Source organism: Lithobates pipiens, unplaced genomic scaffold (genome assembly GCF_037356315.1).
Source record: "Lithobates pipiens isolate NorthernLeopardFrog02 unplaced genomic scaffold, aLitPip1_a1.2 Scaffold_18, whole genome shotgun sequence".
NCBI lineage: Eukaryota > Metazoa > Chordata > Amphibia > Anura > Ranidae > Lithobates > Lithobates pipiens.
The window spans coordinates 646,761,605-646,775,841 of record NW_027507758.1 but is presented as its reverse complement, the minus strand read 5'-3'; the positions used below and the strand labels follow the sequence as shown (position 1 = coordinate 646,775,841).

At 47.5% G+C, this 14,237-nt stretch overlaps 3 protein-coding genes across 3 annotated transcripts in view; 1 reads left to right on the top strand and 2 right to left on the bottom strand.

The window, feature by feature from the left end:
* The window catches only part of LOC143986913 (uncharacterized), a 417,248-nt gene that overhangs the window by 61,710 nt on the left and 341,301 nt on the right, over window positions 1-14,237 (bottom strand). The window lies entirely within an intron of this gene.
* The window catches only part of LOC143989546 (uncharacterized), a 600,653-nt gene that overhangs the window by 528,878 nt on the left and 57,538 nt on the right, over window positions 1-14,237 (bottom strand). The window lies entirely within an intron of this gene.
* Window positions 1,080-2,184, top strand: LOC143989883 (uncharacterized). The gene is made up of 3 exons (XM_077490164.1): window positions 1,080-1,273; window positions 1,390-1,487; window positions 1,878-2,184. Exons 1-3 carry the CDS (start codon window positions 1,189-1,191, stop codon window positions 2,148-2,150), a joined length of 456 nt encoding a protein of 151 aa, XP_077346290.1. The 5' UTR covers window positions 1,080-1,188; the 3' UTR covers window positions 2,151-2,184.

The window sequence follows — 14,237 nt, the reverse complement described above, 5'->3', positions numbered from 1 at the left end:
CAAAATCCATCCCCACCATTAGGAGCTCTGGAGAAAATTGTCTGCTATTTACACTCCGTTCCTCCGCACGTCACCTGATCACATGAGAGCTTACTTTCACACATTCCTGACAGATTTCTGTATGGTAAAGGTCAAAGTTCACTCTTCAGTTTAGGAGAGGAAGGACACACCCAGGAGCAATGATTTGGTTTGTACAGGAGACTCATATAGAGGACCCCTCAAATCTCCCCCTCCAAATGTCCCTCCATCCAGAGTCTATATGTCCTATGACATCACACTGACCTCACAGCTCCTCCCCCAATGTCCCTCCATCCAGAGTCTATATGTCCTATGACATCACACTGACCTCACAGCTCCTCCCCCAATGTCCCTCCATCCAGAGTCTATATGTCCTATGACATCACACTGACCTCACAGCTCCTCCCCCAATGTCCCTCCATCCAGAGTCTATATGTCCTATGACATCACACTGACCTCACAGCTCCTCCCCCAATGTCCCTCCATCCTGAGTCTATATGTCCTATGACATCGCACTGACCTCACAGCTCCTCCCCCCAATGTCCCTCCATCCAGAGTCTCTATGTCCTATGATATCACACTGACCTCACAGCTCCTCCCCCCAATGTCCCTCCATCCTGAGTCTATATGTCCTATGACATCACACTGACCTCACAGCTCCTCCCCCCAATGTCCCTCCATCCTGAGTCTATATGTCCTATGACATCACACTGACCTCACAGCTCCTTCTAGCAATGTCCCTCTTTCTGACTTTTTTTTTCTGCTGCTTTTAGGATGTGGGCGGACCCTTGGCATCCTCACTAGCAAAGTGGGACTGTTGGTCCTGCATTATGTGTAATGACATCAGAATACCTTCTACAAGCTTTGGTGAGGAGGATTCTGGGAATATCATTTGATTTTACTATTTGTGTTCAGATCTAGAGTTTTCCTCCTGTGAAGTCTGGAGATCATATGACCATCACATTGCCTCCACCTCCCTCCCTGATAGAATAGAGAAATACAAAGAAGATTCTAGAAGTCACCAGAGAGATGATTGAGGAGAGGTGAGGAGGATTCTGGGAATTCTGGGACATTATCCAGTAACAGACAAGGGATGTGTCTGGATGGTGACTGTATCATTGTGTGTGTCAGGTTCCTATAAAGTGTCAGGATGTCACTGTCTATTTCTCCATGGAGGAGTGGGAGTATTTAGAAGGACACAAGGATCTCTACAAGGACGTCATGATGGACAATCAGCCGCCCCTCACATCACCGGGTAAGAGGAGACTTTATTGTAAAGGAGAGAGCAGTACGGAGGCTCCACCTAGATCCCCCATCATCTGATAAACACATAGAAACAATGTATTCAGTCAGTGTGTGTGTTTCCTACAGATGGATCCAGTAATGGGAACCCCCCAGAGAGATTTCCCCGTCCTCTGTATTCCCGGGATTCCACACAGGAAGATCACACCATCCCCCACCATCATCAGGTAGATGAGGAACAATCACTGATAGTATCATTAGGATCTGTACATTATCTGCATTGTTACCATTGATGTCATTTTTATTATATATTCAGAGTGGAAACCTGAGAGATTCTAAAGTTGAGGTTAAAGAAGAGATAAAAGAGGAGGATGATGAGGATGGGGTGATGGAGGAGTCTCTAAAAGAACACAAAGATCTGTACCAGGACACCATGGAGGAGTCATCCAGCTACAGGAACCCACCAGAGAGATGTCCCCGTCCTCTGTATTCCCGGGATTCCACACAGGAAGGTCACACCATCCCCCACCATCATCAGGTAGATGATTGACAATTATTGGTAGTTCTGATTTATACACAGCATGATTGTTACAATGAATGTTTTATTATATATTCAGAGTGGAAACCTCGGGGATGATAATATTGATGTTAAAGAAGAGTATAAAGAGGAAGATGAGGAGTATGGAGTGATGGAGGAGTTTTCAGAAGGACACAAGGATATGATGGAGCCACCAAATACCAGGAACCCACCAGAGAGATGTCCTCGTCCTCTGTATTCCCGGGATTCCACACAGGAAGATCACACCATCCCCCACTGTTACCTCAAGGTTGGTGGGATGGAGCTTGTAAAACACAGACTTATGGAGACAATGTGTGGATTTTCTATGTGATGTCACAATAATAAATCTTCTATCTTACAGATGATATTCTCTCTCATTTTCTTGGTTTAGAGTGGAGATCCAATGGATATAGAATTTGAGGTGAAATCAGAAGAAGAAGAGAGGTATGTGAGGGATGATCAGCAGTCTATGGAGGAGGATGGAATAACGGGGACATTTATAGAGGAGGACACTCCTACAGAGATCAGCACAGGTGGGTCATTAACACTAAATACATTCCTCCACCCATACTGCTCACTGATTGGTCCAGAGTAGGGCGGGGACTGGGTGATAATCTTCCTTCTCTGTGCTGCAGACACAATTTATGTATCTAGACTGGATTTATGGAGATTCTGGGGATCAGCTGGCAGCAAAATGTTCATTTTCCCCATAGATGTTACTAGATCTAGGCACCTGGGGTATGTAATTTGGGTCTTCTGCCCCATACCCGGGTATGACAAGATCTCTGACAGAACAATCCCCCCAGGATTACTTGTTGTGTTGTCTGCTGGCTGTGCCGGGTGGAGGGATATGTCTGTATAGTCTCAGACCCAAGTCACTAGGGGTGCGCATCTTCACTGGTCTCACGATTCGATTACGATTATCTGGTCAATGATTCAATTTGATTCCGCGATGCATCACGATTACTGACATGCTACGACTTCCGCTTGGGCCACCTAGGCGGCCCTTCCTCCCTGCAATCTTCTGGGACACATCACAGGTCCCAGAAGATTGCCCGGCTGTGCAGGACAGCGCAGAGAGACATGCGCACCTGGCTGTGAAGCTGCAAGATGTCACACCTGGATGCCCACAGTAGTATTGCCAGCACCGTGGACAGGCAGGGGAGAGATTGGAGGGTTCAGGTGGCCACATCGCTGGATTGTGGGACAGGTGAGTGTCTTTTTATTAAAAGTCAGAAGATACACTTTTTTTGTAGCTGCTGACTTTTAATAAACAAAAACAATTACTAGGCGGCCCCTCTCTGCCAGCGATCTCCTGGGACCATTGTCTGGCAAATGGCAGAGCGCAGTGCGCGTCCGGCCGTAAGCTGTCACGGGTGCGTGTCAGTAGATATGATGGCGCTAAGGAGAGGAGGGGGAGAGGAGAGATGCTCAGTGCGACCACATCGATGGACCGTGGGACAGGTGAATGCGATTATTAAAAGTCAGCAGCTACACTTTGTAGCTGCTGACTTTTAATAAACGAAAAAACGGGTGGAACTCCGATTTACTAAGTGCACTATAGGGTGCATTCTATCACCTCTGAAGAAATAGCTGGTGCCATTTCCTCCTTCAGCCCGGGCAAGTCACCTGGACTAGACGGTTTCCCGGCGGAATGGTACCAGCTCCACAAGGAGAGTTTAGTCCCTCGCCTTCTAAAAGTGTTTGTGGCTGCAGAAAAAGAGGGTATCTTGCCGGAATCCATGCGCGAAGCTTTGATCGTTTTGATCCCAAAACCCGGGAAGGACCCACAAGAATGTGAATCATATAGACCGATCTCATTGATCAATACTGATGCCAAAATACTGGCCAAAATTTTGGCCTGAAGATTGCAATTGGTGATTCTCAAACTGATCAACTCCGATCAAACAGGTTTTATCCCAGGCCGCTGCACTCCAGTGAACCTCACGAGACTCTATGTGAATATGCAAATTTCCCATGCTAATATCGGTAGCCGAGTGATAGCCTCACTCCATACAAAAAAGGCATTCAATTCAATCGAGTGGAAATACATGTTCTCCCTACTGGATAAAATGGGTTTTGGACCGAGGTTTGTGAACTGGGTTAGATTACTATATAATGACTAGGGATGAGCCGAACACCCCCCCGGTTCGGTTCGCACCAGAACTTGCGAACGACCCCCGCGTTCGGTACGAACGTTAGAACCCCATTGAAGTCTATGGGACTCGAACGTTCGAATTGGAAAGTGCTAATTTTAATGGCTAATATGCAAGATAGTGTCCTAAAAAGGGTTTGGGGACCTGGCTCCTGCCTCAGGGGACATGGGTCACTGCAAAAAAAGTTTTAAAAACGGCCGTTTTGGCGGGAGCACTGATTTTAATGACGATTAAAGTGAAAAAAAAAAAAAGTGAAATATTCCTTTAAATATGGTGCCTGGGGGGTGTCTGTAGTATGCCTGTGAAGTGCCACGTGTTTCCCGTGTTTAGAACAGTCCCTGCACAAAATGACATTAAACGGAAATAACACCATTTAAAACTGCTTGCGGTTTTAATGTTATATCTGGTTCCGGCAATATGGTTGAAAATCATTCAGAAAAATGGCATGGGTAGCCCTCCCTGCCCATTACCAGCCTATTTGGGTCTTGTACACATATTAAGGGGAACCCCGTACCCATATTAAAAAAAGGAAATGCGTGTGGCCCCCAGACCCTATATACTCAGAACAGCAGTATACAGGCGGTGCAAACAAGACAGGGACTGTGTAGGTTTGTTGTGTTAAGTTGAATCTGTTTGTCATTTTCATCTGGTACATTTTTAAAGTGTAGCTCCAGTCAAAAAAACTATCTGTAAGCTTTTTGGAAAACATAGGGAAGGGTTATCACCCCTGTATAATTTGTTTTGTCGTCCATCTTTTTTCATCTCACTTGCTGCTGTCTCCTTGCGTTTGCAAGTAGGAGATGTTTGTAAGTTGGATGTTTGAAAGTAGGGGCCTGCCCTATATTATAGCGGTATGTACTGGGTACAGAGCACGCAGACAGCACGCACTATCTCCTAACACTACTGACTGCAAGCGCTATTATTAACCACTTGTTAGCCCAATGTTTGCATAAAGTGAAAGATGAAGTTATGCTGAGTAAATAGATATCAAACATGTCACTCTTCAAAATTGCACATGCCCGTGGAATGGCGCCAAACGTCGCTACTTAAAAAATCCCCATAGGCGACGCTTTAAATTTTTTTTTTACTGGTTACATGTTTTGAGTTGCAGAGGAGGTCTAGGACTAGAATTATTGCTCTCGCTCTAACATTCTCGGCGATACCTCACATGTGTGGCACATGCGAGCACATGGGGACATGGGCGCTTTAATTTTTATTTTATTTTTTTATTGTTCATTTTACTTTATTTATTTTAGTTTGACATTTTTTTCCCCAAAAATATATTTTTGATCACTTTTATTCCTATTACAAGAAATGTAAACATCCCTTGTAATAGGAATTTGGGGTGACAGGTCCTCTTTACAGTGAAATCTGGGGGGTCAATATGACCCCACATCTCACCTCTAGGCTGGGAAGCCTGAAATAAAAAATAAAAAAAAGATTCTGGCTTTGATCGTACTGGCGAGTTGGTAGAAGCACCGGAGGGCGGTGAGGGGTGGGGGGCGTCTATGGCTGGGTATTTCAGGGTATCACCGAGTATGGCTGGGTATCTCTGAGTATGGCTGGGTATGGCAATTTATGGCAGGGTATTACAGAGTATTAGCGGGGTATTGGCAGGGTACTACAGAGTAATAGCAGGGTACTGCAGAGTATTGGGGGTACTGCAGAGTAATGGCGGGTACTGCAGAGTAATGGCGGGTACTGCAGAGTATTGGGGGGTACTGCAGAGTAATGGGGGTTACTGCAGAGTAATGGCGGGGTACTGCAGAGTAATGGCAGGGTACTGCAGAGTAATGGCAGGGTACTGCACTGCAGAGTAATGGCAGGGTACTGCACTGCAGAGTAATGGCGGGGTACTGCAGAGTAATGGCGGGGTAGTGCACTGCAGAGTAATGGCGGGGTACTGCAGAGTAATGGCGGGGTACTGCAGAGTAATGGCAGGGTACTGCACTGCAGAGTAATGGCGGGGTACTGCAGAGTAATGGCGGGGTACTGCAGAGTAATGGCGGGGTACTGCAGAGTAATGGCGGGGTACTGCAGAGTAATGGCGGGGTACTGCAGAGTAATGGCAGGGTACTGCACTGCAGAGTAATGGCGGGGTACTGCAGAGTAATGGCGGGGTACTGCACTGCAGAGTAATGGCGGGGTACTGCAGAGTAATGGCCGGGTACTGCAGAGTAATGGCAGGGTACTGCAGAGTATGCACTGGTATTGCAGAGTATTGGCAGGGAATTGAGGGGTTAAATTCGGTGAGCAGCGATGTGGGCACTGCAGATGCAGCCCACATCGCTGCTGACACCGATCTCTTTCCCCTCCGCTGTACCGATCGGTACAGAAAGGGGAGGGAGGAACAGGCGTCATAACATGACGCCGGTTTGTTTCCAAGTGATCACTCCGTAATTTGACGGAGCAATCACGTGGTAAACGGCCGCTATGAGCGCCCGTTTACCTTGATGCGCCGGGTCCTGTGGACCCGGCGGTCACGGATGCTCTCGAGTGCGCACACCTCGGGGCACGCGAGAGCAGAATTCTGGGAGGCCGTAATTAATGACCTCTCTGAGTTAAACAACCGCCCTGAAGCTGTTAATCGGCAATGGGCAGTTAAGTGGTTAAAGCTAGATCACTAGCTATATAGGTGAGGTGAATATAGTGGTGTATACTGCGGTCAGGGCACAGACAACAACCACTACACAGCAGCAAGATAGGAAATCAGCCAAAAACGATCGGTGTGTACTGTGTTGAAGGTACACAGAACACCCACTGCATCAGATGCAAAGTAACACACTACAGGAGGCCGCCTTAAAGGCGGCCTTATATAGTGTGGGGCGTGCACTACACAGCCTGAGCTATGATTGGCCACAGACAGGATGCCTGTGGCCAATCATGGCTCTCCTCGCTGCCGGCGCTGCGATTGGCCAAGCATGCGGGGTCACAGTGCATGCTTGTCCAATCATCGGGCAGCAATGCACTGCGCCAACGCAGTGCATTGTGGTCCGCGCGCGCGTCACTCGAATTTTGACGCGAACGGCCAAAACGTTCGGAATTCGCCGAACGCACGAACAGCCAATGTTCGAGTCGAACGTACGTTCGACTCGAACACGAAGCTCATCCCTAATAATGACCCCCGAGCATGTATCGGAGTGAACGGACATATTTCGAACTCTTTTTGGCTTGGGAGGGGGACACGGCAGGGATGTCCCCTATGCCCTCTCCTTTTTGCTCTGGTTATAGAGCCCCTGGCAGCCAAACTTAGGACTCGGGGTGACATTGAGGGACTTTTGCTTGGGGATCTGGAGGAACGTGTTTCGTTATACGCAGACCATATGCTGCTTTATCTGGGGGGCCCTGACTAGTGATGGCCGAACGGTTCGCCCGGCAATCGCTTCGCGGCCAATTTCGGCTGTTCGCGAATCGCCCGATCGGCGGACTATTGCCGCCGTTCGCCCGGCGGACTTCCGTGTTTTTACTGTGTAAAAGAACTTTGACCTATGATGACACATCCATCATGGGGTACAGGACAGCCAATTGAGACATGACAGCACATGGACACTTGGACATTCCCCCTAACTTATAAATAGACCCGATCCGGCGGCCATTTTACATTCTTTCTTCTGTCACTATAGGGTGAGGTTGCTGTGTGGAGCAGGGAGAGATTGCAGTGACCCAAACCGCTAGCTATTTGGTACACAAAAGTTCTTTTCAGGACTGGTATAGGTGTTAGGTGTATATAGGTTTGCTGTGCTACTGATTGTTGCAGCAGCCTGAGTGTCTTTTGTCAGTTTAGAGAAAGGGACAGGACGTTGTGTGCTACAGGGACAGTCAGTTTAGTCATCATCATCATCATCATCATCATCATCATCATCATCATTAGCTGTTACTATCAGGTCCACAAAAGTTCTATTTCAGTTATTGTTCCAGTAGCCTCTGTTTTGTCAGTTTATATAGGGACAGGCAGGAAGCTGTGTGTGAGGCAGTGAGGGTCAGTTTAATCAGCAGCTGTTACTATATTAGTTCCACAAAGGTTCTTTTCAGGACTGGTATCAGTGGTATGGTAATAGGCTTGTACACGTATAATATTCTTTCTTCCAAATATAGAAAGAATATTATACTTGACTGCTGCCCTTCTGCTGCAGTCTGCTAATCATTCAAACCTACTTGTTCCACAAAGGTCCTTTATAAGGACTGGTAATAACCTGGTGTAGGGTGCTATAGTACATAGGGTTGAGTGAGGTACAGTCTGCTATTCTATAAGGACTGGTATAGGTCCACAATACATAGGGTTGAGGTGCACTACTGCTGAACACTGCTCTATACTGCAGCAGTCCTTCATCGGTATAGGGACTGACGTACAGTCTGCTAATCAGTCACACACAACCTACTTGTTCCACAAAGGTCCTTATAAGGACTGGTAAGGTATAGGGTACAACAGTACATAGGGTTGAGTGAGGTACAGTCTGCCATTCTATAGGGACTGGTATAGGTCCACAATACATAGGGTTGAGGTGCACTACTGCTGACCGCTGCCCTATACTGCAGCAGTCCTTCATCGGTATAGGGACTGACGTACAGTCTTCTAATCACTCACAACCTACTTGTTCCACAAAGGTCCTTATAAGGACTGGTAACTTGGTCTGTCTAGGGTTCTAGAGTACATAGGGTTGAGTGAGGTACAGTCTGCCATTCTATAAGGACTGGTATAGGTCCACAATACATAGGGTTGAGGTGCACTACTGCTGACCGCTGCCCTATACTGCAGTCCTTCATCAGTATAGGGACTGAGAATTTTGTCACAGGGTCATTTAAAAAATGACAGGCAGAGGAAGAGTCAGGCCCTTCCGCAGGGGTGGTAGGGGTAGGGCAGGAGCAACAGGCTTGAGCCAAAGTGGGAAGTTGCAGAAGGTGCGTTCAATTACTTTAAAGGACGCACCAGACTTGGTTGAGTGGCTCGCTCAATCTTACTCTTCTGCACCCTCCTCATCCTCTCGATCTGCACCCTCTTCCTCTATGTGCACCCCCAAAGACACTACCACCACCACATACGCTTGAGTCACAGGAATTATTTTCCGATCCATATCAAGAGGACATTTCTGATGCGCAGCCACTCTTGGTATTGGATCAGGAAGAGGAGGTAGCAACAACCGCTACTCAGCAGTCTGACGACAGTACCCAGATCAGCCCAAGGAGGAGGTTAGTCCCCGGTGTTGCTGCCTACTCCGAGATCTCTACTTATAGCAGTGGTTAAGGTGACGTTGATGATGACGTGTCTAGTGATGTCACGTGGGTGCCCACAAGAGAGGAAGAGGAGGGGAGTTCAGAGGGAGATATGGACCAGCAGATAGGGAGGAGAAGCAGGAATAACTTACATTGCACAGGAGGGACAAAGCAGACTGCAAATGTATCAGGAGCGAGGCAACAACCATGTACGGTCACATCTGGCGCTCCCAGGACACCGGCACATGGCTCCGCAGTGTGGGCTTTTTTTAACGTGTCCGCTGCTGACAATAGCGTTGCCATCTGCAATCTTTGCAGTCAACGCATTAGTCGCGGTAAGCCCAACACTTAAGAAGGCACATGAGCAGCCATCACCGAGCCAAATGGGAGCAACGGAACACACAAGCCACATTCCAGGCTCTCACCGTCCAGCCTCATCTTCTACTTCTCCTTCTCTCTCCTCACAATTGTCCTCCACTCCACCTTCCATCACGCCAAGCTCACGTTTTTCTGCAAAAAGGCAGGCTTCCGTGGGCCTAATGTTCGAGCGTAAAAAAATCATGACGCCGGATAACCCTCTTGCCCAACGATTGACGGCTGGCTTGTCAGAACTCATAGCCCGCCAACTACTGCCATATAAACTGGTGGACTCGGAGGCCTTTCGCAAATTTGTGGCCACTGGAACACCACAATGGAAGGTCCCAGGAAGGAAGTATTTCTCAGAGAAGGGCATCCCAGAGCTATATGGCCATGTTCAGCGGCAAGTGAATGTATCTCTGGCACACAGTGTCGGTGCCAAGATACATCTGACCACAGACACGTGGTCTAGCAAACACGGGCAGGGAAAGTATATCACTTTTACTGCCCACTGGGTGAACCTTCTGACAGCTATCAAGCATGTAACCCGTGGCACCCGTGTAGATTTGGTTTTACCACCACGGATTGCATGCAGGCCTGGCCCTTCTTCTCCTCCTCCTCCTACTCCATCCTCCTCCCTCTCCTCCTCGGCTGACTCCTTTTCCGCTGCACCGCCCAAGCTCCCCAGAACCTATTCGACATGCCAGGTAAGCTGTTGCCATGCCGTGCTGCATCTGTTGTGCCTGGAAGCCAAGAGCCACACTGGCCCGGCACTCCTTTCAGCTTTGCGTTCACAGGCAGATCAGTGGCTAACACCGCTCAATTTGACAGTTGGTAAAGTGGTGTGTGACAACGGTGCCAATCTGTTTAGCGCATTGAAACAGGGCGAAATCACACACGCGCCATGCATGGCACACGTCTTAAACTTGGTCGTGCAGCGATTCGTTGTCAAATACCCTGGGGTCCAGGACATCTTGCGGCAGGAAAGGAAAATCTCGGCCCATTTCAGAAGATCTTACACGGCCATGGCTCGCCTTGCTGACATTCAGCGGCGACACAATCTGCCGGTCAGACGTCTTATTTGCGATTGCCCGACGCGATGGAACTCAACCTTCTATATGCTTGATAGGCTGCTCCAGCAGAAACGTGCAGTTAACGTCTACCTGTATGAACTCTGCGGCAGAACAGGTTCTGGGGAGCTGGGTTTTTTTTCACCGCGCCAGTGGCTGCTCATGTGCGACGCATGCAGACTTCTGCGGCCATTTGAGGAGATCACCAAACTGGTCAGTCGCAGCCATGGCGCCATCAGTGACATGGTACCTTATGCCTTCTTTATGGAGCGTGCATTGCGTCGTGTCATTGATCAAGCTGTGGAGGAGCAGGAGCGGGAAGATGAGGAATTTGCAATGCTGGATGAATTCCCAGGGGGGGCTACTCTATCTGAGACAAGTGAACAACAGGAGTCTGAAGAGGAGTCAGAGGAGGATGGTGCCGGGGCGGATGAGGAGGAGCAAGAAGAGCATGCTTTAAACCTTTCTGGGACCCCTGTTGTTGTGCGTGGATGGGGAGAGGAGAATGAAGAGGACGACATTATCCTGGATGATGAGCAGGAGCCAGGCCACCACACCGCTTCCAGTTTAGTGCAAATGGGGGCCTTCATGCTCCAGTGTTTTAATAGGGACCCCCGTATAAAAAGCATAAGGGTCAAGGACCAGTACTGGGTGGCCACGTACAACGGTGCAGGTGTCAGTGATATATATCACGGTGCTGGTGTTAGTGCTGTATATCACGCTGCTGATGTCAGTGCTCTCTATCACGGTGCTGGTGTCAGATGACTCTATCACGGTGCATTGCTGTATGTCCCGCTGCTGGTGATCATCTCCTGCACCCTCTTCTTTGCCTACCCTGGTCCCTGACCTTCCCTCTCCTCCATTGCCTTCATGCGCTCCACAGTCCTGAATTGTCACAACAATTTCCCATATAAAAAAAGAATGCTTGTAGTTGTTTATCCCAGATTCACCTCATACATGTGTTATGTCATTGGCCATGTGGTGGGACTATGTTTGCAAAGCTATTAATTATTTTGTGGCTGCAAATTTGACCTGTAGGTTTGCGAAGTTCGCCTCCTATTGAAGTCAATGGGGCCCGCCGAAAACGTTCCGGTTTGTGAACTATCGGCCGCGTTCGCGGTCCGCGTTCGCGAAACGTCCCGTCGGAAGTTCGTCCATCACTAACCCTGACCAATCGCTAGCCAATGCATTCCGGGTGATCAAGGAATTCGGAGACTTTTTGGGGTTTCGGATTAACTGGGCCAAATCAACACTATTTCCCCTAGACCCGCAGCCAGGTTTAATGCCCCCTCCTCGATGTCCTCTGACAGTCACAACCCAATTTAAATACCTAGGGATACACGTTCAATTGCCTGTCGAGTCATTCACGGAGGTGAATCTCTGGCCAGTAATTAGAGACTTTAGCGACAGAATACAAAAATGGAAGGAACTCCCGCTCACTTTATTAGGAAGAGCTAACTTGTTTAAAATGATTTATCTCCCGAAATTTCTATACATAGTCTCTAATGCCCCGCGGTTTATCCCTAAAAAGACTTTTGGATATATTGACTCCTTGTTGACCTCCTTTTTGTGGGGTGGCAAAAAGAGTATCGCTGACCATTCTGCAACTGCCGGTGGGGAGAGGGGGTCTGGCAATCCCAAATCTTCGTATGTACTACTTGGCGTCACAGTTAGTTCAGGCTCATTGGCGTATGTTTCCGCAGCTGAACAACGCAGCGACAGCAGTGGAGGCAGCTGTGGCATCCTCCTATGAGACGCTTTTAAATTTCTTCTTTAGAGGTGAAGTGTTGATGTAAAGTGGCATGACTGCACTCAAACCAGCTAAACAGGTGCTAGAGACATGTACAAGACATATACAGGACGCACCCTTCTATTTATCGCCAAATGCCCCTCTGTGGTTTAACGCTTGTTTAAAAGATTTTTTCCTCCTGGATGATGGACACAAGTGGGCGAGGCATGGCCTTGTCTATTTACATCAGCTCTTTGACAATGGGGACCTTAAAACATTTGCACAATTGAAAAGAGAGTTGGATATTCCTGACTCATGGGCAGTCCAGTATGCCAAACTCAAACATGCGGCTCATGCTCAATTTGGGACTGGGCCAATACTTTTGGAAAACACAAGAATGGAAAAATTGCTTGCAGAACCGGACCACACACAACATATCTCTACCTATTATGCGGTTCTTCTGGCCAAAAAACAGCCCAGTGAGGAAAAATGAGGAGCAGATGGACGGAGGTGATTCCGGAGATGACTGAGGCCCAGTGGGAGGAAGTTCTAACCTTCTATGGGCTCACAGTCATTTCAGCTCGGGACAAACTTATACAGTTACGATACCTTCACCAAATGTATTATACCCCACACAGACTATTCAGGATGAGCAGAAGAGATGACCCTACTTGCCACAAGTGCCAGGTGGCAGATGGTACCTTTATTCACATGGTGTGGGAGTGTGGTAAAGTAAGACCGTTGTGGTCACAGGTGTCCCAGTTTATTGCAGACATTATTGATCTCCTGAATATATGTAGCCCACTCTTGGGACTCCTGGGGGTAATAGAGGATGAGGTGATGAATAACAATAAGAGACAGTTCCTACGATTACTGTATTACTATGTCAGCAAACTTATAGTCTTGAACTGGATAAAGAGGGAGGTTCTTACCTTATCCGCATGGAAAGGACTGGTTAATGCAAATATTACCCTGTACAGAATGACTTATGAAGCAAGAGGTAGTAAGAAAAAATGTAATAAAATATGGGGTAGATGGATAAATTCTAAGGAAACTACACCATGCGACATTTAAAGGACATGACTATATACCACTGTCGAATAATATTCAATGAGAGATGCTATTGGTGAGGGCATATCTGGGGGGGGGGGAGATGACGGCACACAGCACAGATAGGTGTGGGGGGAATTAACCCCCATGGTTTTGGTTTGTTTATTAGTTTGTTTTTTGCTTTGCCATACCACATGCTGATGGACGATATGACCCGTAACCAATATGGGTAAATGGTAAATTATGCAGAAAGAAAAGCTATATGTGCCAACATATCTTTATCTGCGGACCGTACAACCTTGTAAACGGTCCATACTGCTGCTGCCTTGTTGATTATGGTTGAGATTATATTCTGTAAATGATGCTTTCTTTTTTATGTATGTACACTTGGCAAATAAAAACTTTATTAAAAAGTGCACTACAGGGTAGAGGAATTCACACACACCCGGCTGCTGGGAGGTCAGGAGGGATTAGAATCCAAATCCACAACTGACAAACAGCCCTGTGAGTGAAAGTATTCTCGCGCCTACCAATGTGTCCTAAAACTAGTGAGGTTGCAGCAAAACACCGGCAGGGGTATAAACCCTCCCCAGATTAAGTGATAGTAGTTAAGACATGGTGTTGCGCTCCGACTACAGAAATCTAATTAAATTAACATGTACTCAAGTGACAACCAAAACAGAAATAGAATAAAGTGTGAAACTGTATGTTTAAATAAGCTCAGACAATGTGCATAAATACTAAAGTGCAATACACCAGGTCACATTGTGCGCTTGACCAAAAAAAAAACTTGATATGAGAAATCCTCTATAGATGACAGTGAGATAATATTAAGTATATATCCA

What these genes read in the sequence shown, in the direction of transcription:
- LOC143989883 (XM_077490164.1), top strand. Translation starts at nt 1,189, where the DNA reads ATGGAGGAGTGGGAGTATTTAGAAGGACACAAGGATCTCTACAAGGAC. An exon ending in GCCGCCCCTCACATCACCGG is followed by an intron (nt 1,274 to 1,389) that starts GTAAGAGGAGAC and finishes TGTTTCCTACAG; the next exon opens with ATGGATCCAGTAATGGGAAC. An exon ending in CCATCCCCCACCATCATCAG is followed by an intron (nt 1,488 to 1,877) that starts GTAGATGAGGAA and finishes TTATATATTCAG; the next exon opens with AGTGGAAACCTCGGGGATGA.